This window comes from Aulonocara sp. 'chitande type north' Nkhata Bay, linkage group LG22 (genome assembly GCF_057382095.1).
Source record: "Aulonocara sp. 'chitande type north' Nkhata Bay isolate Kocher_YH1m ecotype deep benthic linkage group LG22, A_spYH_male_GT1.1, whole genome shotgun sequence".
NCBI lineage: Eukaryota > Metazoa > Chordata > Actinopteri > Cichliformes > Cichlidae > Aulonocara > Aulonocara sp. 'chitande type north' Nkhata Bay.
In genome coordinates, this window is record NC_141364.1 from 11,131,642 (window position 1) to 11,157,346 (window position 25,705).

The window sequence follows — 25,705 nt, forward strand, 5'->3', positions numbered from 1 at the left end:
GATACACTCTTTTCTCATCCTGACTATTCTGCTGACGTCCAATGAAAATGTCATCATCTTCAGCTCTGCCACTGCCACCTCCTGTCTAAAACAGCAGCACTGAGACCCTTTAGAGGAGGTGGTGTCAGTGTGGTTCAAAATAAACTCCAGAACGGTTCATTTACAGTCTGACCCACCGACCAGCTGCATGTCAGAGCTAAATGCCTTCCCATAGATAGGTATGCTTTATATTCTGGGAATGCAGTAGAGTACCACAGACGTGCAGAATACACAAACTGTAACAACGGACCCTAAAATGAATAAAATTGCCTGGAAAAGTACAAATATTACTACAATTTCCCCTGTTATCCACTAGCCAGTTCAGATCAGAATAAAACAGCTGCAGGAATGAGGATGCCCTTCATTTTCTACAGTCTGAAGCTATCTGTGTATTCATGCAGATGACTCGACCAATTACAATCCACTGTTTATTTAATGACATCTTATTGCATGTACAGCAGTAAAACTTTTTTATAAGCTGAAAAGAAAAGGTGTTAACATAGTGAGAGACTGACTGCTTAAAAAAGAATCAGTAAAAAAGTAGGAACAATTTTGCCAAGCACGGGACATTAATTTAGATGTTTACATAGATCTTTTGCATATTTTCAATTCTTTAATGTGCAAAACAGAAACATTTAGAAAAAAACAGTAAGTAATACACGAGACTTTCTGCATCTAAACATACACATCCGTGTGCTAAGAGCTGGTTTCAGTTGTAAAAACTGAGCTTTGGTCCAGCTTTAGGCTGAGTGATGGTTGAAACTGCATGTGCAAAGCTGAGGGTTAGAAGTTTTCTTCTGCTGGCGGCTGCAGACTTTGATATTTCGCCGTGGCCTTGCAGGGTCAGTCTTCGTTGTTGCAGTCTGTGCACAGAATCAGATCTCGGTCTGGGAAAAAGCCAGAGCCCACCAGCGACACGGAGCAACGCGAGCACTTGAAGCACGGCTGGTGCCACTGCCGCTCCTGAAAAGAAACGTACTTCCCATCTCCAAACCCTGCAAATACAAACACGCAGCACATGAGCAACCAATGAAAGGATTTTTTTTCTTTCATTCGGGGTGGAAAGCAGGCTTTCATAACAGCCTCGTAAAACTGCGGAAATAACGTTCGTGAATTCGTGATAACATCAGCAGCTGGCAGCTACAAGGAAAGCACTGCCAGCTCTGTGTGCCCTCAAGTATTGCAGCTCATAGCTGCGGTCAAGAGCATTTAATTGAAATCCTCATTTATCTCTGGCATCTTAGTTAATGATGGAAAAAGATAAAGTTCATAATGAGTCTTCTTGTACTTTGTTTCCACCATGTGTAGATCTTTTGTTTTGTTTTTTTTAGCTTTGTGGTTGTCTCTAAAATTATTTTTAAATGTGTGTTTTGAGAAAATGAAGACGCTTCAGTCAGTAGCTTGTTTTTGGATTGCTTGTGTACATTATCCATAACCAAGGTTAAATTAAGAGGCAAGCTCCCGAGCTGGAAAAATTAAGCCGAGGCCAAAAAAACATGCAGTTCCCCTAGTGGCCACTTGGGGCTGACTCCTAAAGTGAGTCAGTCCTCACAGACTCCCCTGTGCCAAGAGACCAGTCAGTGACCTCCCTTAGCAACCACAACAACCTAGCGACTTTTCATCTTCAACTTTTAGTTTGAAGGTGGAAAGTCTCCATTTCCATTTTAGTTTGAAAGTATCTGCAGACAAGTCAGCATCTACCATGCAAGCTACTGGTGATGGCAGTTTTTCCATCACTCTCTTTTCATTGATTTAACCTAGCAACCAACCACTCACAAAAAGGTTGGGAAATATATATTTTCCCTAACAACCCAAGGTTGCTAGGGGGTCACAAACGAGCCTTTAGGTCAATGTGAGGCCTTTTGAATACAGCTTCATTTACTAATGTAAGGCTTCAAAATACCACATCTCAAACCAGTGGGTGACGTCACAACAGCTTTGCTACATCTCTTAAATACAGTCAATGAGTTGACTCATACTGCAGAGAACTAGCACCTAAATCTGCAGCTTTTTAATTAGATTTACCAAGCTTTATGATAAGTTTCAGTTAATATTTTGCTTTCTGGCCATAATTTTATAGACAACTCAAAGACTCATTAAATTTTGTGTCATAATTTTTTGCATTTTGATCTCAACCAATGTGCTCGGACAGCACAGGAATTCTGGAAAATTTTGGCATCATTGGTGGAGATGGTGTTTGAAGAAATAGGCATTTATGTGTTTAGTATATACAGACTCCTGCACACATGGAGCAAAGCATGAGCTGGCCTAGCTAGAAAACATAATGCTGCAATTAACTGAGAAATATTTCCCTTATGAATTAGTAGTGGCCAAAAGCAGAGCTAAAGGAAATGACTGTTTACATTAATCATGAGAAAACAAAATAAATCAGATGTGTGTGTGATGCTCTTTAGTGTTTGCTAACTGTCTGGACACTTTTCTTTATTTCTTCTTTATATACAGTTCCAGTGGTGGAAGCCCATATTATAGATGGTCAAAGTTTCAAATAATGGGATCATCTGGCAACCTCTTGTTGCTAGAGGAAAAATGAATGTGCCATGTACTCGCTGAGTGTGATGCAAGCTTTTTACCTTCACATTAACTGGTGTGATTTACAAGTGAAACCAATTCATGTCAGAAGGTGCAGCTTTTACTAAGAAAATGATTGCTCCATATTTCCAGTGACCAAAGAAATCCCAAAGAAATTTTTGTTGCAGCATTCTCTTTATGTCCACTTTCACCTGCTAGCAACTTCCAGCAACTACTTGCCAATCACTGTTTTTCATGGTCACCTGTGGCTGAGAGCGGGCTGCTCTTTAGGCCTGAGTGATTATGGCTCAGTTTATGTGAATGTAATCCCTGTGAGCCAAACGTTCAGGCTTCAGACTGCTCTAAGCGCCAAGTTTTGCACAGTTTATCTACTCTTGGCTCTGTATGATGTCACAGAGAGAGGATGCTACTAATGTGGTGATTTTAGGCACACAGGTTACACACTGGATGAAAGGGAGAGGAGTTAAAAAGCTTTTGCTAGACAGAGGCCAAAAGGCCTCAGCACAGAATAAACGAGGACTACTTTAGAAGATCAATCATGCAAAGCTACTCCAGTAGAGTCCAAGAATAAACACATGGAGCTCAAAATGAGCATCATAAGAATGCTATGTGATCAAATCTTGGTGGAACTGGCCAAGAAAATCAGTTTCTGAAGATTAAAGTAAATAAAATCATGTTTTTACTGGTGTTTATAGTACAATTTTATCATTTATATCCATCACAAGTGTTTACAGCATTTAGTTTACTCCGTAATGGCAGCATTCCCGTTCCAGTGGAGCATCCAGCCTTAGATCAGCATCTCTGCTGAAGGTTCACTCTCCAATCCACAGCTATATCCAATGTGTTTAAATCATTTCTAATGGAAACTGGACTTTTTTTCTGCTGCTGTCTGACATTAAAAGCATTCACTGTGAATTAATTTGTTTGAATAACAGGGAGAATCCACACAGAGGACACAGAGAGGCTCAGAATTTAAGCCCTGAGTCACCAGACCTGCTGAAACCTGTTTGCTAAAGATAACTGTTTAGGCCTTTATTGACAGAAGATCATGAAGACACACGAAAAACAGATAAAGGAGAGGCGCACGGTATCTCCGACCTGAAAGAAATGAAACCAGGAGCACTGCATGCACATCGTTTCGCAAGTCCCCAACTCGTTGTGTAAGCTCTGGGGGAATGCACTTATTACTAACCTGTGATGGCCGTGTTGCAGCCGGCGCACTTTTTAGCATACAGGTTACTGAAACACTTGATGCAGTACGGACTCTCCCCCTGCGAGGTGAAGGGTTGGCCAGCTAGCGGCGTTTTGCAGCCCGTGCACAAAAAGCACTCTTTATGCCACACCTCGTCCTTGTAGGTCACCCCTCCTTTAGTCAGAGCCTGAGAGACACAAACTGGGTCAGTAAGACATGTAACACATTAAAATCCTGCTTCTAAAGCTCCTGATCCTGCCACACATTTGGCACATAGCTCAGGACTTTTTCTGTGGGCTTTGTTTTTAATTGGGTTTATGCTTCTTTTAAGATTACATACAGGTGGAATTTCAACAATACATCTCAGTTTTTCCACATTCAGCCCATTTAATGTTATTACAAAGAAATGCTTCTACAGTAAATTAAAGAAACCCATCAGCATGCATCACTGGGTGCTGTTGTATTATGGCACGTCAGAGGTAATGTCTTTGTCGGTAAATGGGCTGTAAAATTTAGCGTAATTAAGACCTCTGATTGGGAACAAATGAGTCTGGACCACCACTTAAGAACAGATCAAGATGTTATTCCTTCTTAACTTCCAACTGTGTGACGCAAAATACAATAAAAAGTCCAAAAATTTTGGCTTCCTTCTTTTTATACTCTGCAAAATCGTCCAGTGGCCGGGTTTGGACTCTTTGCCAGACCGATTGTGGCCCTCAGGCCACACAGTTGTGAGAAACTGTATGGCCTGGAGAAACATTTAGAGAAAATCCAAAATAAATCAAACTTGTGTACCGATTCTTGTTTTTTAAAGTCATTAAAGCTGTACAATCATTCCATCCTGGAAAAAGATCAGTTCAAAGAAATAATTCAAAAGCCCAAAATTACCATGATATTCATGCCCACGATGGGTGGATGTAAACCACTGACTTCACTGTAACAAGCTAGATTTAGATTAGCTGTATTGTGTACACATATGTGCATTTATCTGTTCAATTCAATCTAAGCGAACTTGTTTAACAAACTTGTTCACACTACATACATTTTTCAGGATAAGCAATCACTTCTTTGCGCTTTCATGGTCGCGTCGTGTGTTGCTGACAACGTATTTTTGAGTTATGACTTTCTAGTTTTGTCTATTTGAATATTTTCTTATGTTCCTTTGTTTGCATGCATGCATTCTGTCTATAAGCACAATAGCAGAAAAAGCTTTGAATGAATTCTCATAAAACTTTGTAGAGGTGTAGAGTGGGATCCTGTTAACAATCCATTAAAATCTGACAGACATTCACTGAGGTCTTCAAGGTCAACTTAATGATTTATTGGTCAACAAAAAAAGCATTGCATAGAAACTGTGATTCTTACGAGTGTGCTGTATAAAGTGAAAATATAGAAAGGACTGCATAAAGATTTAAACTATCATATATTTGACCTCTGATCTCTATTGATAGATCTGCTGTACAGCGCTACATACAGCCTTTTAAACTATGCGTCTTACTTTCCCTTTTTCTTAGTTCCTGGTTATAGTTTTTGTTTTCTTCGTGTATTTTTTCCTTTTCAGTCTCATTCTCTGTTTTAGAGTTTAGTTTCATCCTAATTTGTCAGTACCCCTGTATTAGGTTCATTTCTGTCTGTGTTTCCGTTATCACGTTTCACTTCCTGCTTTATTTTGATGGTCGTTTGTTTGTTTCCTTGTGTTACTTTTACCCGTCTTCATCTCGTTTCTGCAAACACCTACACCTGTGTTAGTTTGTCCCAGCTGACTCCACTTCCCACATTACCGTGTGTGATTAAGTAGCTTAAGGCTGCCTGTGTTTACTTGTTGTGTTGTACTGTGTGCTTCCTGCTGTCTCGTGCTTTCCCTTATGTTGTTTATTTTGTATGATCCACCTTCTTTGGGTTCATTCCAGATAACCTTTTGACATCAGGTGCTCTGTAAACACGTTGTGTAGTGGTTGTGTAGCGTTGATTACTCAGGAAGCTGGATCATCTAGATTTTTTGTGGTAGATTATACATTTTAGGAGTTTAAATTGTCAGGAAGAGAGAAAAAAATGTAATTTTGGACTCTGTAGTGATATATTTTGGTGTATTCTGGTATTTTCCAAAGGAAAGTTTTAACGATAAGATTATTTTTGCACCTTTTTGCAGTGGCTGCACTGAGGAGCAAACCTTCCCTCGTAGCAGGGCACGCAGTAGTAGTTGTTTTTGTCTGGGATGAAGGCCTCTGTACCGATGGGCTTCTCACAGCCGTGACACGCGAAACAGTCCTCGTGCCACGTGGAGCCGTCGTACTCCAGCATCCTCGATCCTGTAAGAGAGAAAAAAAAAAATCAACGCCAAAAGCAAAAAACTTTTGATCGTTTGTTGTTGTTTTTCCATGTGTAACTCTTGGCTCCTCTTTGATCTCTGCTGTAAATACAAACTGGAATGAAATCTGATAACATTCATACGAAGTCTGTGAAAACCAAAAGTGGTGATTCGGTGTGATGGCTGAACCTCTTTTGGCACTGGTAAATTGCTGCAGCTCCAGTGCATCAAAACAGCGTGATAAGCAGTAACGTAGCCGCTGCGTACATGTCCCCGGCCTTCTAGCACAGTTTTACCCATTTTGTAAGCGCCCTTTAGTTCAGAATCACTCACCACTGAGGTTTAGAGAAGCTGGCAGCCAGTCATGCTTATGCTTATGAAACTGGACATCAGATCCTTTAATCACTGAGCTTGTTTTACAACTTTTGGGACCTGAAAGGCAGCCCAAAAGCATGACGGTGTTTTGAACATGAACTTGGCTGCACATGTAAGAAATGGGGTAAGAGGGCAGGCACACCAGTCTGATCAGAAACTAAAGAAGAGAACTGGTGTAACATCCACAACCCACAAGCCCGTGTAATTTTCAGTCATCTGACACCGATACTTTGCGTGTTTTCTTCACAGCGGCAGGAACTCTGCTGGGAGGATTTCAGCAGAGCGAGGAAACAATCACGCTGTCACATCTAAGCTGTCACCCTCCCTGATAACTACTGCAAAGAGAGGGTGTGAACTTTCCGGTATCGGCTCTGAAAGGCAGTGAACGTTCGAGTTTGAGCGATTTGTTGCAGAGGAGGCGGCTTATGAACATGGTTCAGTGGAAAGGAAAAAAAGTGATACAGCCTGTCTACATTGTCTCTACCTGGCATGACTGTCTTGTCGCAGGCCACACACTTGGAGGAAAATTCATTGCGGTAACAGTCGCTGCACACCAGAGCGTCATCCTGGCTGGTGAAGGGCTCGTCTGCCAGAGAGCGGTCGCAGCGGAAGCAGCGAAAGCAATGCTCGTGGTAATGTCTGTTCTCATAGAAGAGCTCCTGAGGGAAGACGAGAGATGTGAAGCTTCAGATTAAAGCGTGTCATTGGTTAAAGAAGCTCGGGGTATCGAAAATGCAGTTTTGTTCTCTTCTGTTCTGCTCTTGTGGCACACACACATCTGCTGGTTATCTGCTTAAAAAGGCACACAATAAGAAGCTAAAATGAAACCTGATGAAGATGATGAACTGGGTTTAAACCTGCTCTTCGCCTCACCCTATGGTAGCTGGGATAGGCTGAGTTGGATAAACAGAGGTGGATGGATGAACATTTCTACTTAAAACATGATGGTGAAAAGTTCAAATAAGTGGATACCAAAAAAAGAGTTTCAGTGATCATTTCTTATGCATGATATGGCCCTTAGCTTTCTGCAGAAAGCTTCACTTGCTTGTTGAACTGCACACAATAAACAGTATGAATTCTTCCAAAGGGAAAATTGTTGCTTTTATTGTGGCAAGAAATGCATCTGGGCATGAAATGAGCTTCCACTTTTATTTCCTGGCACATGGATGTCCCAAAAGCTCAAATTAGGTGCTGTGAGAAGCATGTCTGCAGTGTTTTTACCTTTATTGGATTACAGGGACCTGCTCTTTGTGAATGAACATGGCCAGTACCTATAGAGGCTGGATATTGTTTACCATGTTGCTTTATCTTTTATTACTGGCTGTAAAAACCATGAACATCCCTGTTCTCTCTTTCCTATTGGTTGGTTTTTGCATTTAAATCTCTGCTTGGGTTGTTTCCTGCTTATTTGTGTGCCTGTAAGTGTAAAAACCACATCCAGTACTACCTACGGTCTTGCAATATGTTGTAAATGTTTGTCTGCAGAGTCAGAACAGAATTAGGAAAAAAGACTTTTAAATATTCCGCTTTTTCTCCCAGGAATATTCTACAGAAGGAGCTGGAACTGTGAGAACTGGCCTCGACGAGGGAGTTTGAGCCCATTTTCAAGGAGTGAGAAAACACTTCTCTTCATTAATGTGACTGCTTTTGATCTTGCTCTTGTTACTGCACACAATACTGCATATGATACTGTAAATGTGTTATATTGTGTTATATTTACTGTCCAGCCCTGTTGGTCAGGTCTGTCTTGAAAGAAAAAAAGAGATTTTTCAACTTGAGATTCTTAACAACACTTTTGTCTGGATATCTACAGTGAGGAACGTGTGGACAGGGGTGGATGATTCTTAAAAATGTTACTTGATCTCGATCACAACTTTACGTCATGGGCCAGATGCATCCCACTTTGATCCTGAATTGGAAAGACCAACAAAACTCCCCTTTTATCAGAGTACAGAAGTGTTATTTATACATTTAATCCTTGATATTTGTCAATACAGTGGAACCCCGACTTACGAAATTAATTCGTTCCGAAATTAATTTGTAAGTCAAAATTTTCGTAAGTCGAAGCACCTTTTTCCATCGCCTTTTGAGTGAGGCAATGCTGGCTGAAGACAAAGTTCTTGGTGGAGGAGGAGGTGGCGGAGGTTGAAGAAAGCATACGTATGCATGCATACATATGTATGTGTATATGTACATAACATTATGGAATTAAATTTTTTTTAATTTTCTATTTTATCTATTTCGTTACGCGGGCATTTTGCCGTACCATGGGCAGAAATATTGCCGTTAAGTGCCTTCGTAACTTGAATTTTTCGTTAAATGGGGTCTTCATAAGCCAGGGTTCCACTGTATAAGGAAAAGAAGTTCAATTTTAACAGTACATCTCAGTGTTTCTACACCATAACAAAATGCTGTGGTAGTTATCAAAAGAAATCTGTCACTCTGACTCTTAAATTGTAAGAAATAAATGTGTAAAGCTCTAAAACTTATGAAAATACTGTTAAAAGTCTCAAATTTGCTCTTTTCTTCACGTTTTCCACAGCTGTGAAGTGAGGCCCGATTGGAGCCTTTGCCGAGCCGATTCTGGTCCCCAGGCCTTACGTTTGACACCTCTGCATTATGTTATCATTGCATGCATATTTGATTAAATGCTGAGGAGTAATTATTCTTTTAAACTGTGGATGGACAGATGAAAGATGCCTCACTATAGCCAAGAGAGCTCAAAACATACTTTTATGGAGGTATGAGTCATTTTGTCTTGGTTACAACTATCTGTGCTAAACTATTTACTGTTTAATGCAAGTGACACAGTGTATTTCTGCACTCTTTTATAGATGTAAGTGTGCAGCAGCAGCTAAGTTGAAAATAATTGTACTTCTTGAGCCTGTCTGGACATACAGTAGTCCCGCTTCACTGTTTGATTCAAAAGCAGGGAACTAAAACAATGTAGGCTACAAGTTTAGACTTGATTTGTTTTTGTTTCTTATAAAAAGACAAGAGATCATGTGCCCACAGCGCCCCGCTGTCTCCAAACAGAAGAGTTAACAGAGGCGTTCCCCCTTTCTTCATCATTATTTTCTTAAAAATCAGAATAACTCACTTTGTATTTTCTCTCCGTAACAGCTGCTTGTGTTCCAGTTCACATGCAGTTCACGCGAGCTCTGTGATAAATGGCTCCATTGAACGGTGGGTGAAAAACGTATTTTTGAGGCATGGGGTTTCACAGCAGGGAACGGGATGAGCGATGCGTGCTGTTACGTGTTGTGCAGCCAAAGCAAGCAGGACTGTAATTTACTGCGCTCCCTCACAGGGAGTCCATAACTCACAGGACACTGGTGGCCTGGTGGCGTCTGTGGGTGTTTCCTTCAGGACAGTGTTTTTAATTTTCACTCAGCTAAAGCTTTTGGACAATTTAAAGGGGATTACTGACAATTTGGTGGTCTGTAACTAGAGTTATGTTTTCCAGGCACAGCAGCTGGAAAAATTATTGTAAAGGACTCCGACTTGCACAATTTTTATTGGACGAAGAAACATTTGCTTAAGTAAAAGCAGCAACGCTACAGTGTAAAAACTACTTTTACTGGATAGTATGACAGTTTTTTCACATATATAAATTGTTTTATTTACGTACATATTCAGGTTTTATGTGCATCTTAATTATGACAGAGCAGATTGAAAATAGTAGATCAAATGCTTGATTTATTAGAGCGACATTACATCGTTATAGTTTACCATCTAGACTCCATCACTTCCCACAAACCTGATGCACAGTAAACTGAGGAGTTATGACTCCTCCACCACCCAAACGTCTGCCTGCCGGCTCCAGGGAGATGTTTGCTTATCATTTCCCACAAGTATGTTACACTGTAAATTGGGGAGTGATGAGTGATGGAGCCTAGGGGTGGATGGTGGGGGTGGTGAGGGGGTTGAAACAGCAGGGAGTGATGGAGGGATAGACCAAACTGGGAGCATACAGAGCAGGTTGAGTTGCTTTTCTTAACTTTTGATGTGAATCTCTTGTTCACATCCCCAAGGTGCTCTATTGGATTGAGATCTGGTGAACTCTGGTAAATTCATTTTCATGTTCATGGAATCAGTTTCAGGTGATTTGAACTTCAGGAAGCAACCATCAGATGGAATGGGCATTGGCCTTTAAATGATGTCACAGCCTACCTGAAGTAGTGTAACGGGGAAAAAATATTCCTAACAAAAGAAAATATACCTAACAAAAGCTCAGCAAGAAACATAGTTGTTACTGGATGTAACTTCGGTTCTATGAGTATGTGCATAGACCCTGAAACTCTGCAATTTCAGCAGACTTATAAATTCTTTCCAATCCACACCGTGTGACATAGATCCAATAAAGTTTGGACAAAGATGCACAGCTATAACTCCTGTTTCTTTTTTCTTCAGATAGTCTTCCTCCAGGACTCCAAGAAACTGTGATGGGAGTTTAACAGACTAAATAACCAATCCATTTAGTTAGCTGCAGCTCTGCCTTTTAAAATACTCTCATATTTTCCATTTAAAAGCCTAATGCTCCATCTAAGTAAAGTCAGGCAGTATAAAAGTCCTTCTAAATTATGTCTGATGGTAACTTGCAGTTAAAATAACAGTACAAGGTTGAGCAGATATACTTAAATCTTTCAACAGTGTATAATGCGAGCTCACCTTTGCATTGTGTCCAATTATTTCTTTGCATTCCTGGCAGGTGTTGGCGTACAGGCGGTCGTAGCAGGGGATGCAGTGGGGATTGTCCTCCGCCAGGATGTACTTGCGTCCATACAAGGACTCGTTGCAGTTTTTACAGTCGAACCGATCACTCATGATGATGCCTCTTCCTTAAGCCGACCTCCTGCAAAAAAACGAAACAAAAAACAGATGATTCACAGACGCAGTTTAGGATTCAATATCAGCAAGAATGCAGCACAGGAAGGAGGAGGAGAAGTGAGATTAGGAAGCCACAGAGAGAAAGCAGGAAGAAGGTTTTCATTTTTTTATATACAGTGAGGAAATAAAGGCCAACAGGAGAGAGCTAATCTACTGAAAAATGTTAGACTGCAGTCTGAGGTTAAACATTACTCAGGAACCTCTCCGTGCTTCAGCTGCTATAAGCACAGAATGGGCTGAATAAGCACACAGTTAATGTTGATATACTGTAACTCACTGCCATAATGATATACAAGCTTCTCCCGTTTCATCATTACTCACAGAGAGTAAAAGCTCACTCCCAACTCGCTCCTGCATGAAACCCCCTGTGGCGTTTTTGGCGTTGACAAAAGAGGGACTAAACAATATTAATTGTTGGGAGGCGAACTGACACGACATTCTCAGTTTCAAAGGCTCTCAAGCCCTTTTTTTTTTAATCTGCGTTTGAACTGTGTGTCAAGGGCCACACAGCTCATTTGTCCGGTCTGTTTCTTCTGTCAACAGCTTCCTCATGAACACTGTTTTTCTGCAGACTCGGACACGCAACATCTATCGCAAGAAACTAGGAAAATACACACAAGGCAGAAAAGAATGAGTGACAAGACACTGGCAAACTGCAAAGCTCTATGTTTGGCTCTTTAGTGAACCATGAAAACTGTGGGGTTTGCAGCACTCCTGCAATAAATCTGATCTTTTTACAAGCTTTAATCATCATTGGAAAATGTGACACGTCTCATGTTAAAAATATACCTGGCACTTCTATAAATCAGCAAGAACTTTAGTATATTTAATAAAGTCGTGCAAAACTTTGCATTCAGCGTGAATATTCCTCAGTTGCAAGCCTTTGAAGAGGTTGAAATTTTACCGTTTTTAGTTTGTGTTACATTTGAGCCCTCCTAACTTCATAAGCACAGGAGCCGCATGAAGCTTTCAAAGTTTCCAAAGTTAAATTTGAGGGTCTGTAACATGATAAATGCTCACAGTATGAAGGTAAGGTCCTACCTGGCTTTATCTAATAGACCAAAATTGTTGTAATTTTGAAAAAACTGGCTTATTCGGAGGGCTCAGTTCAGGATTTTTGTTCAGATTAGATGGATTTTGTGTGGAATGAGCCTCTAACTTCAACTCCAACTTTAAAGCTGTGCTCAGCCGGCTTTTCTGAGCTCTGCATCAGTCCCTAAATGATGAACTTACATTCACCGTTTGCTGAATCTACAAATGACTAGAGTGGCAGGTCGTAGTGCAGAGGAAGAACAGGTGGAAATAAGGCCGGGCACACAGACATCCCGCTGTCATTACTGAGCACACAGACAGGCATTAGGAGGGCATGTGACCCTTATTTTCTGCAGCAGCAAAAGGAAATGAGTGAGGAAATGAAGTGCGGGAGGCTTAAATATCCTCTTGAAAACATTTAAGACAGGACAGACGTGGGCTTGAAAAGATATATGCGGTGTGAATGAGGATCACAGATAAGAAAAGGTCTCCAGTTTGGGGATATGGTCGTGTTCAGGATCACTGCACGTAAAAAAAAAAACACTTAAAGAGGCCTAACCTATTTTGGGCGAAGAGTGGCTTTGACATGTTTCTGTAAAGTCGGAAAGGTTCAACACAGTGCAGCTGAGAGACTTTCAAATCTCCCCGAGGGATCAAGGAATGAGCCAAGCCCCCCTCTTCCTCTCTTCATCACCGACTCGGACGTAACGATGAGAAGACCCAGAGCTCACGCGAACTAAAGAAGGCCGCTCGCAAGTGTTTTTAGTGTTCGGCTGGCATGAACTAAGTGTTGTTCTGAAGCTTTTTGCTTCACGCTCTGTAACCTCCAAGTATTTGCATCTGGTCTGTTAAGGAGTGATGGTGGAAGTGCAGTTTACATTCCTCGTGTCCAGCGCTATCAAACATTTTGTTTCAAATAACCAGCGATGCAGTAATTTCAGATAAACATGAAAAGAATAAACACTGTCTGCTCTCGGTCATGGTCGGCAAAGATGCCAGAAGCAGAAACTCCCGCTCCTCCAGGACATTTTCTCCAGGAGGGGAACGTGGAGGACCCCCTCCCTCCTCGCAGATAACAGCGCCGCTTCCTCTTAAAGGCCACCAAGCCGGGTCAACAAAACATGGAGGAAAAGCAAACTGATAAAAAAAAAAAACCATTACATCCCAACGTCTGGCTTCTGTCACATTTCTGTCTGGATGGAGAAATCAGCTCAACTTCCCTCCTAAATCGTCTAAAGAGGCTTTAGTTTCTATTCTCGTCCGTTCGTGTCTGCGCTGAATGCAGTGATAGAACAATAGCTTTCCTTCCGGACATAGTCTCCGCATTTTAGCGCTTCATGTTTCTCTTCCTGGACCACAACATCTGTGAACACATTTGTAGTCTCCAGCTGTTGTCTTTCATCAAATTCTCCTGTAGGCTTCCAGTCGGGAATTCTAATGGGACCGGTGTTCAAATGCATCACTGCTGAAACAAGATTTCATGGCTCCTGTAGGACAGTACAACTCTCAAGCTGTATTGTCATCTATACAATAGAAAACAGGGTGAGACAGGCTGTGAATGCACGTGGGACCAGCAGGATTAGTTCAGCTTAGTGGGAGCATGTGCAAATAAAGTTTAGAACATGCCTAAAGCTAACCTGTTAGGGCATATCTCCTTACTAAGAGAAATGTCAAACACCATCAAACGTGGATTAAACAAGCTATGAATACAGAATGAGACAAACATGTTTTGCCTTGCTTCCATTTCACAATATTTAAAGCCTCACTCACACAGGCTTAGAGACGTCCAGTAACTGCTAAGTGACTCAAATTCACATTTTCATGCATTACGTGGTCAGTGTGGAACTACTCATCTTTCCCTAGCAACTAGTGGTTGCCGGGGTATCACAACCGGTCTCTTTAGTGAATGTATTATCTTTCTGTTCCAGATCCACACACAAACATGAGAGTGGCACAGAATAATTTGGAGTGACTGGAGGGACCCACAGTGAAGCCTCAACCTGAATGTTTTCACCATCACCATCGCCGCCTTGGTATCATAAGGCCAGATGTGATGAGCCAGAGGCAGACCTGACTGGAAACTCACAGTCTTGTCAGTCACATGGGGTGCCACTCTAATGATGATAAGATATAAAATTAATTTTGCAATGTGTCCTGAAACTAGAAACTGAGCCTGTAAAGTCATTATGAAGGTGTTCACTGAGGTCACAGATCAAAGGGGCAGAGGGTATAGACTTCTATAGAAATGCAAGATTTTTAGCAACTACAGGAGATGCTCATCATCATGGCTGCATACATATTTAGGGTGATAGTGGCTCAAAGAGTTGGCAGTTTGTCTTGTAATCGGAAGGTTGCCGGTTCGAGCCCTGGCTTGGACAGTCTCGGTCGTTGTGTCCTTGGGCAAGACACTTCACCTACCGCCTACTGGTGATGGCCAGAGGGGCCAATGGCGCGATATGGCAGCCTCGCTTCTGTCAGTCTGCCCCAGGGCAGCTGTGGCTACAACTGTAGCTGCCTCCACCAGTGTGTGAGAGTGAATGAATAGTGGAATTGTACAGCGCTATGAGGGCCCCGAAAAGCGCTATATAAATGCACTCCATTATATTTATGTGTCCAGAAAAGAAGCAAAAACCAGTGAAATAAAAACAGCAGATAATGGGAATAAGTTTTTACAAAATGCAAAAGATGGCTGGTACCATCATCTCAGCAAAAGCAAAGAAAAATGCAGAGGATTATAACTGCAAACCAAGACTGAATTCAGTGTTCGAGTGCATTTTGCATCAGGCATAAATGCAAAGCAACACCACCAAGTTTAATTTTCTTTAATTTCAGTCTCCAATAACGCTGCAGAGCTGAAGAGCTGAGTAGCGCCATTATCAGCAACATTACAGAGTCAGTGCTTTGAGATTTGGACTTCTTATCGTTTTAGTCCATTCACCCATCCATTTTTTCCCACTTACCCAATTCAAAGTGGGATGGAGCCCATCCCAGTGGTCATAAGGCAAGAGGCGGAGTACACCCTGGACAGGTCGCCACTCTAGAGATAGAGAAGCATTCACGCTCACATTCAGACCTGCAGCCAATTTAGAATTAACCTGCATGTCTTGGTTTCCATGGCAGGAAGCTGGAGTACCCGGAGAGAACCGATCTAAACACCACACAGAAAGGCTCCAGCCTGGACCTTCCTGCTATGAGGCACCAGAGCTGACCACCATACCAAGTGACCAAATCACTAGTCTAATGCAAATAAGTGTATATTAAGTACACCTTATATGTCATATATAAATAGAACGAGAAGCCAAGTAAAGAAAAGTAAACCCACAAAGTAAAACCTGGAGGGTTTTTTTTCTGTGTAACTTTTGATTTCTTAAGAGGCGGATTTTGATTTACACAGATAACATTTTCCATGCCTGAAGGAGAGCCCATGAACTGGAATGCCGCCTTCACAAGGCTTTTTAAAAAGGGATTCAACGTCATCAAACGGAAGCTGTGGGCGCGCAGACCTTTCCCTTCTTTTGTGAACTGCAGAGACTTGTCTCTTGCCTTTGCACAGATATACACATACTTTATCTTTCTTTCTTTTTTTCTACCTCGTTTACTGAACACAAAATTGACACAAAATTGACACAAAATGACAAATTAACTATATAAAATGAAAGCAGGTAGATATCTCATAAGGAGTGATGTCAAACCATTTTGAATGAGGTGTGAGACAAGATTCCTCTGAACGCCTCCAGAAACGCCATGCTTATGTAGCAATAACCAATCAGACAAGAATGACTTTATCTGCATACCATCCAGACAGGCTGACACACTCAGCTGTCTGAAACACCAACTGACTTCGTAGTAATTACCTTGTTTAAGAGGTAATCAATTTACAGGTGTCCTCTGCAACCGCACCCGGGAATTCATGTCACGCTGTTCTCTTCATGACACATTAAACCAAACAGTCATCCATCCTGTCTGAGTACTCTAACTCACACTCAAGTAGCACATCTGCTTAAACCATTTAAACCCACAATTCACCTCGGTGATTGCACATGTTGAATTTTTCGCTGATACGCCGTCTGCCCTGGAGAGAGATTTACCGGGCTCGCGGCTCGCGGCACTTTGTAGAGGATCAGCCTCCTGTCTAAAGTCCCTTCATGGCTTGCTTCTGTCGTTTTACTCCTCAGCAATGTGACGGTTTCTTGCGACAGGAGCCAGGAAATCTGCTCGTCTGGTTGTTAGTGTTTACTTTCCCTGCGGAGGAATTTAGACTTATGTCTGGGGTTCTCAAACCAGATTATTCCATGATGAAAACCACTGTCACATGCAATAAAATCAAGCAAAGCATATATGAGGAACGTGTTAAATCTGTCACAGGCACAAAACTATTAAGTCATGCCATATAAAAGAGGCTCAGAGCCTTTTTTGGGTATTTTTCCCCTCAGCCACCTGAAACTCACCGGCACACCCTCCAGTGTGTCTAAAGAAGGATGTTTTTAATGTGTTTTATTTTAAATTACAGTCGCCGCTTTCTCCACATTTGAAAACAGAGCCTCTTTCAACAGTTCAAACTGGTAAGCAGCTAAGAAAACAGGCAATTTTTTTTTTAAATTAGTGGCTCCAGAGATGACGATGATGGTCGAGAAACTGTTCCAGACTAAAATGCGCATAAAATTTTTAACCTTTTAATAGCCAACAGTTTGCCAGCGTTTAGGTTCTGTTTTAGTCGCACACTAAACAAGCACAGTTTCAGAAACTGGAAGAATATTTCCCTTCAAATCAAGGCTCATACATAAACCTCTTTAGGCTGTGCCAAACAGACAAAAGGTCTTTAAAAAAAAGCTAAAGAGTATGACCCGGGTGCCTTTTCCTCTAGCACCAAAATAATGTTGACCTTTGAGTTTGGTTTAACATTAGGGTGACAGTGTTTGTCTGCTGGACAATTCAACAAACTGACCCTGCCATGGTCCCTGTTATATTTGTGTATCTTTTCTTTCCTATCTGAGTTATAATGTTTAGTGCTAGGCTGTACTCACACTCGACTGCCTCACCCAGCTGCACTGCAACAACCCAAAAACACTTCCGCTCACCGCAGAATCTTAACATTGAAAAGTCGTTTTGCTGAATATAAAAGATTATGCTATGATGCTTTTATGCACGCTGTCACTTGATTGGATAAGTGGGGACAAACTTTTTAGAGGCAGCCAGAGTTGAGGAAGAGTTGGAGCGATCATGCTACGTCCTGCAGACTGTGCCCAAGTCCAGCTGAACAATGCTCGTGTCCAGTTATTGAAGCAGGCAATGGAGTGGTAAATGGTAAATGGGCTGGTATTCTTACATAGCGCTCAAAAGCTACAAGCCTCATTCACTCAGTCACACACACACATTAATGCGAGCCTTTTTTCTATCCCCAAGCATTTTGTCTGTCAGTCGCAGAAACACTCACATGGATGCACTGGGGGAACTTGGGGTTCAGTGTCTTGCCTAAGGGTACGTTGACATGCAGACTGTAGTAGCCAGGGAATACATCTACCAACCTTCCAATATGGATGATTCGTTGTACCTCCTGAGCCACAGCCATCCTAACGGAACAGATAATTTAACCATATTTAGATTTTAGAGGTTAAACACGCTCAGGTAGCCCAAGTGTGAGTACACTTGTACTCTTTATGACTCGGTGTTATTTACTTATTTTTCTTTTGGCTACTTCCTTTTAGTTTTCTCATGGGTCTTACTTCCTGCTTTTCTCTCTTTCCCGCCTTTGTGATCTCCTACCCCACATTCATCAGTTTCACAAGTGGTTTAACTGTGAACACTTGTGTCTCACCAGCAACTAACCATGTGAATATAGTGTATATAGTCCTGTCTCATAATCCTAAAGAAAGTTCACTAAATATATCAGGTTTGCCTTTTTTCCTCTTATAAACTTAACAATACAATAGCCTCTTTCTTCTGTATAGTAACACCCTTTAAAAATCCACAGACTATAAGAAAGTGTGTGACAAAGTTGGTTTTCAATTACCTCACCCCACTTCAGTGTTTATTCCCCCCCGAAATGGATTAGGGCGCTTTAACGGCCTGCAAAGCTCCAAACAGTCCTCATATTGTGCGACTGCTGCATTACACAACCTGGATTTGTCTGAGGTGAATGAGAATATTGACAGCACCCACAATAGAGCCCTGCAGCACGGAAACAAAGCGACACCCTTTTGGTTTCAACTATAGCCCGATAGAAAGTAAAATGAAAAAGAACAAGGCCGGTCTCTCAAGGCCGTCAGATGACTTTGCTTCCTTTCATCTCCAGTACAAAGACGCTCAATGTGGCGTGGCTTCCTGCAGATCACATGGCCAATTTCGGCTGCAGGCACACAAATCAACATGAACACACATTGTCGTTTGTGTTGGCTCTGATTAAAGAGCTCATCAGGATGAATTGCTCCTTGCTGCTGTAAACACTGATGTTATTTTGAGACACTGAGCTGGCAGATCGGTTACAGTATTTTGGTTACTTGCACATGGAAAAAAAAGAAGAAGAAGAAGAAGAAGAAGAAGAAGAAGGGAAAAAAGCTGCAGTTTCAGTTGTGAAATCCTTGAAAGGTCAGATTCAATATCAGCGACTCAAGGGGATTATAAACAAACTGTGACTGTGTCTTTGGTAATCGGTTAAACTCCATTAAAACGACACGATTGGTATGGATGATAAATGTCTGTCTTTCTGCAGATCATACATTTAGTTCCAGCTAAACTCTGAAGAGCTACATTTCCTGTGAGGTAAACTTTGTCTGGTTCGTTTGATTCAAACCTGTGATTTAATTAGGCATCATTAGATATTAATGCCACCCAGCCTGCGTCATTAAATCCAAAAACACGAGGAAATAAAGTTCTTTTAAAGATGTGTGTAGCTTAGTTTTCAGTCTCCAGCTGGCTGTTTGTTTATCTGTGGAAACAATGTGGGCCGCAGCTGCTACTGTCGACTCAGCTGACAAACATTTCACAGTCAAACAATTGAAAGAGTCACTACTGCAAACGTGTTTCACCCTCGGACCTGAAGGACTCGCACACAAAGGAGCGGTCCTGTCCACGTACGCAGGACGGTGCAGGCTCTGGCTCTATATTTCCCACTCTGTCATAGCCCACTCAGTGTTATGCTGCCATTCACAGTCACATAAAATCACTTGTTCATAAAGATTACTTTACCTCTCTTTGCTTTAATTCTTCAGATTTTAGTGACTCTGTTTGGTCTGTGACGGCCACACGAGTGCTTCCAGGGATTGCACTCCTTAAGAGGTGTTTGATACACATACTTATATATATTACATATATTTGTATCAAACCTTTTGTAATTATTTAGCTAAATATTGCATGATTTTAACCAGTTTAACCTTTAAAGTGCTTTATTTTATGAGCACTGTTGATTAAATTTTACTCAAAAAATTAAATTAGCCACATTTTCCACTCCGTTCCTTTAAGTTCACGCAAGCAAACTTTAACCACTGACAAGACTCTGGAAATGTTGCTGAACAGTGGAAAAATGCAGTTTAAGTTCAATTCATCAGTTTGTTTTTAGCCTTCTGCTGGTGTCTCTGGAGATTTTACAGCTGGCCAGACTAAATCAAGGGTTCTCAAAGTTTTTGTGGCCAGGGATCCCTTATAAGGTCCCCCTCAAAAGCTTAACACCAATTAAGTGTTAGCATCATCGTCTCTGTCGATTGACTCAGAGCTTTACTGCTACACAGCAAGAAAGCTTTTTTCCACCCTGAGAAGGATTTGACAACAGAATGATGTGATGTGTCACAATCGTGTCAAGCTGTCCAAAATTACTCTTTCATTCCTGTCTAAATGGGTTAACTTTGACATTTTTGTTTTTACAGAAGCTAAAGAAATGGGAACATGTGTTGTTGTTGTTTTGCATCAGGCCGCTATTAACAAAGTGCCTAAAGATATCATTTAAAACTGCAGACACACTGGTTCATCCCTTGTGTTAGGTGCCTTTTTCTGTTTGAATAATTCATCTGTCAGGGATCAGCGGTCAGATACACGGCCTGGACTTAAAACAGCCAGCGTCTAAAGAAAAAGTGTTAAAGACTTCAGAAAGAGACATATTTCTCAACAACACTTTCAAAAATACAAGAAAGTAATTGGAAGAAAAATATAAAGAAATTAGGGATGGTGCAAGACTTTTGCACTATTTAATAAAATTAAACAATTTTTATGAGTTATTCCAAATTATTTTTATGACCCAGTGGCTACAGGCTCCAGATCACTGGGGATCCACATGGACTAAATGACTCTGCGATTAAATAACTGTACATTTATGGTGTGGGGAGCACAGTGGTGCAGTGATTAGCGCTGCTGCCTCACAGCAAGAAGGTCCTGAGTTCCACCACCTGGCTGGGCCCTTTCTGTGTGGAGTTTTCATATTCTCTCCAGGTACTCTGGCTTCTTCCCACAGTCCAAAGATATGCAGTTAGTGGGGTTAGGTTAACTGGTCATTCTAAATTGCCCATAGGTGTGAAACTGAGTGCAAATGGTTGTTTAGCCGTGTGACAGGCTGGCAGCTGTCCAGGGTCTAGGATAGGCTCCAGCCTCCCCATGACCCTGACAAGGATAAGCAGAAGAGAATGGATGGATGGATGTTTCAACAGCCCCATTCATCCACCACCAAATGCCCACAAACGGCTTCACCAATCCCAGTTACATCAACCCACCTGCGCACCACCTGCTAAAGGTGCAGCTTACATTCCTTTCCCATTGCCGCATCATTTTGTTGAGGACTTGCAGTCTCACCTGTATCAAAACCTGTTCCTGATGTAGTACCTGTGAACCTCTGATATTCAGTACACGGTTAAAACAATGAATGATGAGTTGGAAGAAAGCTGAGGAATCTTCATCCTGAGAGGAAATGAATGTTCGTACCAAATGTCTTGACAATTAATTGAACAGTTTGTGAGATATTTAACTAAAACTGACTGTACAGCAGTCAGGAGATCATCAAAGAGACATTATAATTCATCCCTCAGGAAACATCAGTGTCTGTACTGAAACTGCAAACCCCCGAGCTGAGCAGTACGGCCCAAAATCGACTTAAAACATTTAAATATTACACTGAAATAAAGATGAAAGGAAAGAAAGTAGAAAGAAGGATTCAAAACAAAGATTACAATCAAGTGGACCTGTGGAGTCTCTTAAAACTAGGTTTGTTTTGGCAACGCGGTTGTTTAACTTGGAAAAAGACTGAAAAAAAAATAAACAGTAAGCTTGATCTTAAATAGTCTACAGAAGACTATAATCCAACACAAATACACGAGTAAACACTTTCCCATCAGCTGTCAGCGAGCAGAGGACATCGAGTTCAAGTCCTGGGTGTTAATGTAACAACTGTTTTCTGACAGAGTGCCGAAGCTGCTGTCTCTGTTTCATATTTACTGTTTGATTTATTTGTCCCGATGGACTGGCAGCCGGTCCACGGTCTAGCTTTTCCTTGTGCCCTCTGACAGCTGGGATAAGCTCCAGCCACGCCTGCAACTCTGAGATGGATGAGCAGTTAAAAGAAAACGGATTGGATTTATTTGTTCAGGGCTCCATCTTTGTGTTGCGGAGTAAATAAGTAGAGACAGTTATAGTCAAAAGTATTTTTTCTGTCTCACAGCCTCAAAGCTAGCTGTTTGCAGCATTGATGCATAAGTGCATGTCATACGCATCACTTAACTAAATACAGCCAGGACAGTATAAACTCAGTATACTTTCACTGTTTCCACAGGAATTAAGAAGATAAGTAGCAGCCGGTCAGATCTACATCTCAGACTCTGCAGGCCTCAGCAGGGGTGTCAAACATAAGGTCTAGGGACCAGAATCCACCTGTCAAAGCCTCACCCATGGCCATACTGCATCAGAGTAATAGACAAACAATTAAATGACAGTAAAAATCTTTTTTTTATTTTCTACTATCTTCCATATAAATTATTTATTTTTTTAGTTTCAAAATGATTTTTAAAAAAAGGCCATTTTCTGTGAATTAACAGATACTTTTTGCTTTATTGTACACAACGGTTTCTTATAATTTAAGCCCAAAAGAGATGTGCTCACAGATTTCTTTCTTTAATACAGCAACATTGAGACGTAATGTTAAAACTGGACTTCTTTCTCTTCTTCAGCAACTTAACGAAAAAGTTAAAAACTCTTTTACATTGACAGTCAAGGGAGCTTCACTGGTCTGGTGAAAGTGGGCTGTATGAGTTTGACACCTCTGTGCTAAACAAATGGGACAACACTGAAAAGATGCCTGATTGTGTCAGGACTCCCCAGATATCTATTTACACCTACAGCCAAGGGGCCACTCTGTCAGTGATGGGGTTGTACACATCGTGGACAAACACTGGTTTCAGCAGTGAGTGAAGCCATAGAAATGGGAGTGAACCAAGGGAAAGTGTATCTTTCACCATCTTAGAACGATTGAGCTAATCCATCCTCCAGTTCTTGGCCATTGATCAGCAAATGTGAAACTGATCTCATCGCTCACGTTGTATGTGACGGTGCTGGTTTTGATCTAGTTATGTTTGGTGAAGCCTGCAGTTAGATGAGACTGAAAAAGTCACGTGGATGGGTGAGGAAATGTTCCTCCTGCTGAAAACGCTGCGTCCAGGTGAACCAAATATTTTCCAAATAATTCACGCTTTACTTGGGGCGGCTGGAGCTCAGGCGGTCATCCACTGATCGGAAGGTTGGTGGTTCAATTTCTGGCTTCCCCCCAGTCTGCATGTCAACTATCCTTGGCCATGTTGCTCTCTGATGCATCAATCGGAGTGTGAATGTGTATGAATGTTAGATACGCACTAACAGATTAGAAAAAGTGCTTGTGTGAATGAGTTAGTTATATAAAGTGCTTTGAGTTCTCAAATAGAGTAGAAAAGCGCTATATAAGAACCAGACCATTTACTTTTGGCTCTTCTTCACACACTTTCTTGTTTCTATGAATTTATGTATGAACATGTACTTAAATGTGTTTTTTTATGGAGAGATTTGTCCACTTCTTTAATGTATCTATGTGAAACACTTTAAATGTTTTTTATTATTATGACAGTGATAGCTGCCTCTTGGCTTAACCTTTTTTTTAGGAGAGCTATGCAAGAAGAATTTCCTGAAATTCCAACAAACTCATCACAAGCTGCACAACAGGACTAGGAAATGGAAAAGACAGGCATGTGTGTGAGACTGACTCACGATGACACTGACGGTCTGAACGTGTGGCAGACAGTCGTAAAAATCATCTCCTCTCTGACAGTTTTCCCTTTATTTTCTAAGTCTGGGGTTTATCTCCACTGAGCTGGAGCCAACCAACCTTCACCCAACACAAGAATTTCAGAGGAATGTGACTGTGGTCAAAACGTGGCAACACTGTGTGGTTCCACCATGAAGGGAAGGGGAAAGAAAAGAAAACAAAAAGGCATTTTTCTTCTTCTGCCCTCTGTTTTCTAAAAAAAAGACAAAGGTCAGGAATTCCATTCAGCAGGAAACAAAAACACTTTTCTTCAGGGTGAGAGCGCAATCGGAGATGATTGTTTCAATGAATGTATTAATTTGACCTAATGGATTGGAACATGGGGATGGTGTGCGGTGATGGAAACTATGAGTGCCGGAGGCAGGGGGGGCAGCTGTTTGCTGAGTCTCCAGAACAAAATCTGTAATCTGATGGAGACATGACATCACTCCAACAGAACAGGACCGAAGGGCCTCGTTAACACGAAACAGACTAGAGTGCAAAACATGTTTGTTTGTGTGGGATTTTATTGGCCAGATATTACTTTGTGTGCCTCCGGCATCTGAGCCAGTTCAGCTCTTGAGGGGGGAAGTGTTTCCTCAAGGGTCTCCTTGTTCTTTTTCTCATAAATCTGACTTCAAAAGCACTTATTCACAGTATCAGTTACTCATTTGGACCATGTTCAGGCTCCCAAACCCCCAAATAGCATCATTATTTCCTCACACTAAAAGAACTTCCTTTGGCTTCAAAGATTTGGTTTATATCGGTCCCACATAACTTTAGAGTCCACTTTCTAATAAGGCACATTTTAAAGATAACAGTGCAGCTTTAGAGTACATTGAATTATCACATTTTAATTCAACTAAGCAGTTATTCACTTTTAAACCTAATTACTAGAGTGAGTTATTACAACCTGGCAACCTGCAAGCTTCTCATTTAATTGATCAATTACTAACTATTAGTAAAGCCATGAGTGGGTCATGAAGAGAGTCTTCATAAAGAGTGGAACCTTTCATTTTAAAGCCTCAATCCACGCAGATATTTAACGATGACTAAAACATGTCAGTAACTAGTTTTGCAGCAGGCGAAGACAGGTGTTTATGCCTCCGCGGATAAAATTAGACCTCACAAAAACATTCATTTTTCACACAGTAAAGCTACCTAAAGCTGCTCCTTTACCCCCCTCCTTATGCTGTGAAGCTGTCAGTAAATGTACACGTACCGCTCTCGGCGCACCAGCAGTTTTTGGAGATGCTCACAGGAGACTCTACAGCCTCTGCAGGACCTGCAGCCTCAGCCAGCCGCTCTGCTCTGCTCTGCTGAGATGACAGATAGTTAAATCCACCGTGGACTCCAGCGAGCTGAAAGCTGACGGCTTTCCACTGACAGAAGCATCTGCGCCGTCTCTGGTGCGTAAAACCAAAGCGATTCCTCCAAAACCCCGCCCCTTTCCCCCACCCACCTCTCTGTCCTTACACTCCCTCTTTATTTCACTTTGCGGGGAGCTGAAAGACGGTAGACTCCATGTGTTTTCTGGACGTAACTGAATATTTTAAATACATGGTAGACTTTAAGGGATCCTCGGGCTAGTGCAGGGGCGTTTCCGGGATTGTTTGGGATGGCAAAAAGCGGGGAAATAAATACTGTGGAGAAAACTGGGCACGATTTTCAGGCTCATGTGCAGCAGCCCCATGTGTCCTCAAACAGGTCTACTACATGAAAAGTGATACTGCACAAGAGTTTCAGGGTTATGTATATAAAAAAGTGACGAAACGCGTTTAGACTTACGTAAAAACTACAGTCCTGTTTAATAATAAAAAAACTTTAACTTTTAATTACAAGACCCAAAGTAAAAGTACCCCTTTGGATCATAATTATTCATTACTTAGTGTTTATTTGTCACTTCAGCGTAGTTGGGGGTGTTTTATTTCTTTATACACTGCTATCTAAAATCAATAAATCAATATAATACACTAAGGGGCAGTGCCACCCTGTGCCTGCCTTTGGACACTCCCTTGCCCTGCTGATCATATAAAATACTATCTAAATATAAATTTTCCAGCAGGAACGCTTT

General features: G+C 41.4%; 1 protein-coding gene across 2 annotated transcripts; it reads right to left on the minus strand.

Annotated features, from left to right (window-relative positions):
- Positions 1-453: 453 nt before the first annotated feature.
- Positions 454-25,034, minus strand: fhl3b (four and a half LIM domains 3b). 2 transcript variants are annotated; one of them, XM_086280594.1, is made up of 7 exons: positions 24,854-25,034; positions 17,821-17,956; positions 11,136-11,319; positions 6,949-7,123; positions 5,921-6,090; positions 3,782-3,968; positions 454-1,034 (listed from the first exon to the last, which is right to left on the minus strand). In XM_086280594.1, exons 3-7 carry the CDS (start codon positions 11,289-11,291, stop codon positions 883-885), a joined length of 840 nt encoding a protein of 279 aa, XP_086136720.1. In that variant the 5' UTR covers positions 11,292-11,319; positions 17,821-17,956; positions 24,854-25,034; the 3' UTR covers positions 454-882. The 2 variants fall into 2 exon arrangements, with proteins under 2 accessions (XP_086136720.1, XP_086136719.1); XM_086280593.1 differs by lacking the exon at positions 17,821-17,956.
- Positions 25,035-25,705: the final 671 nt, after the last annotated feature.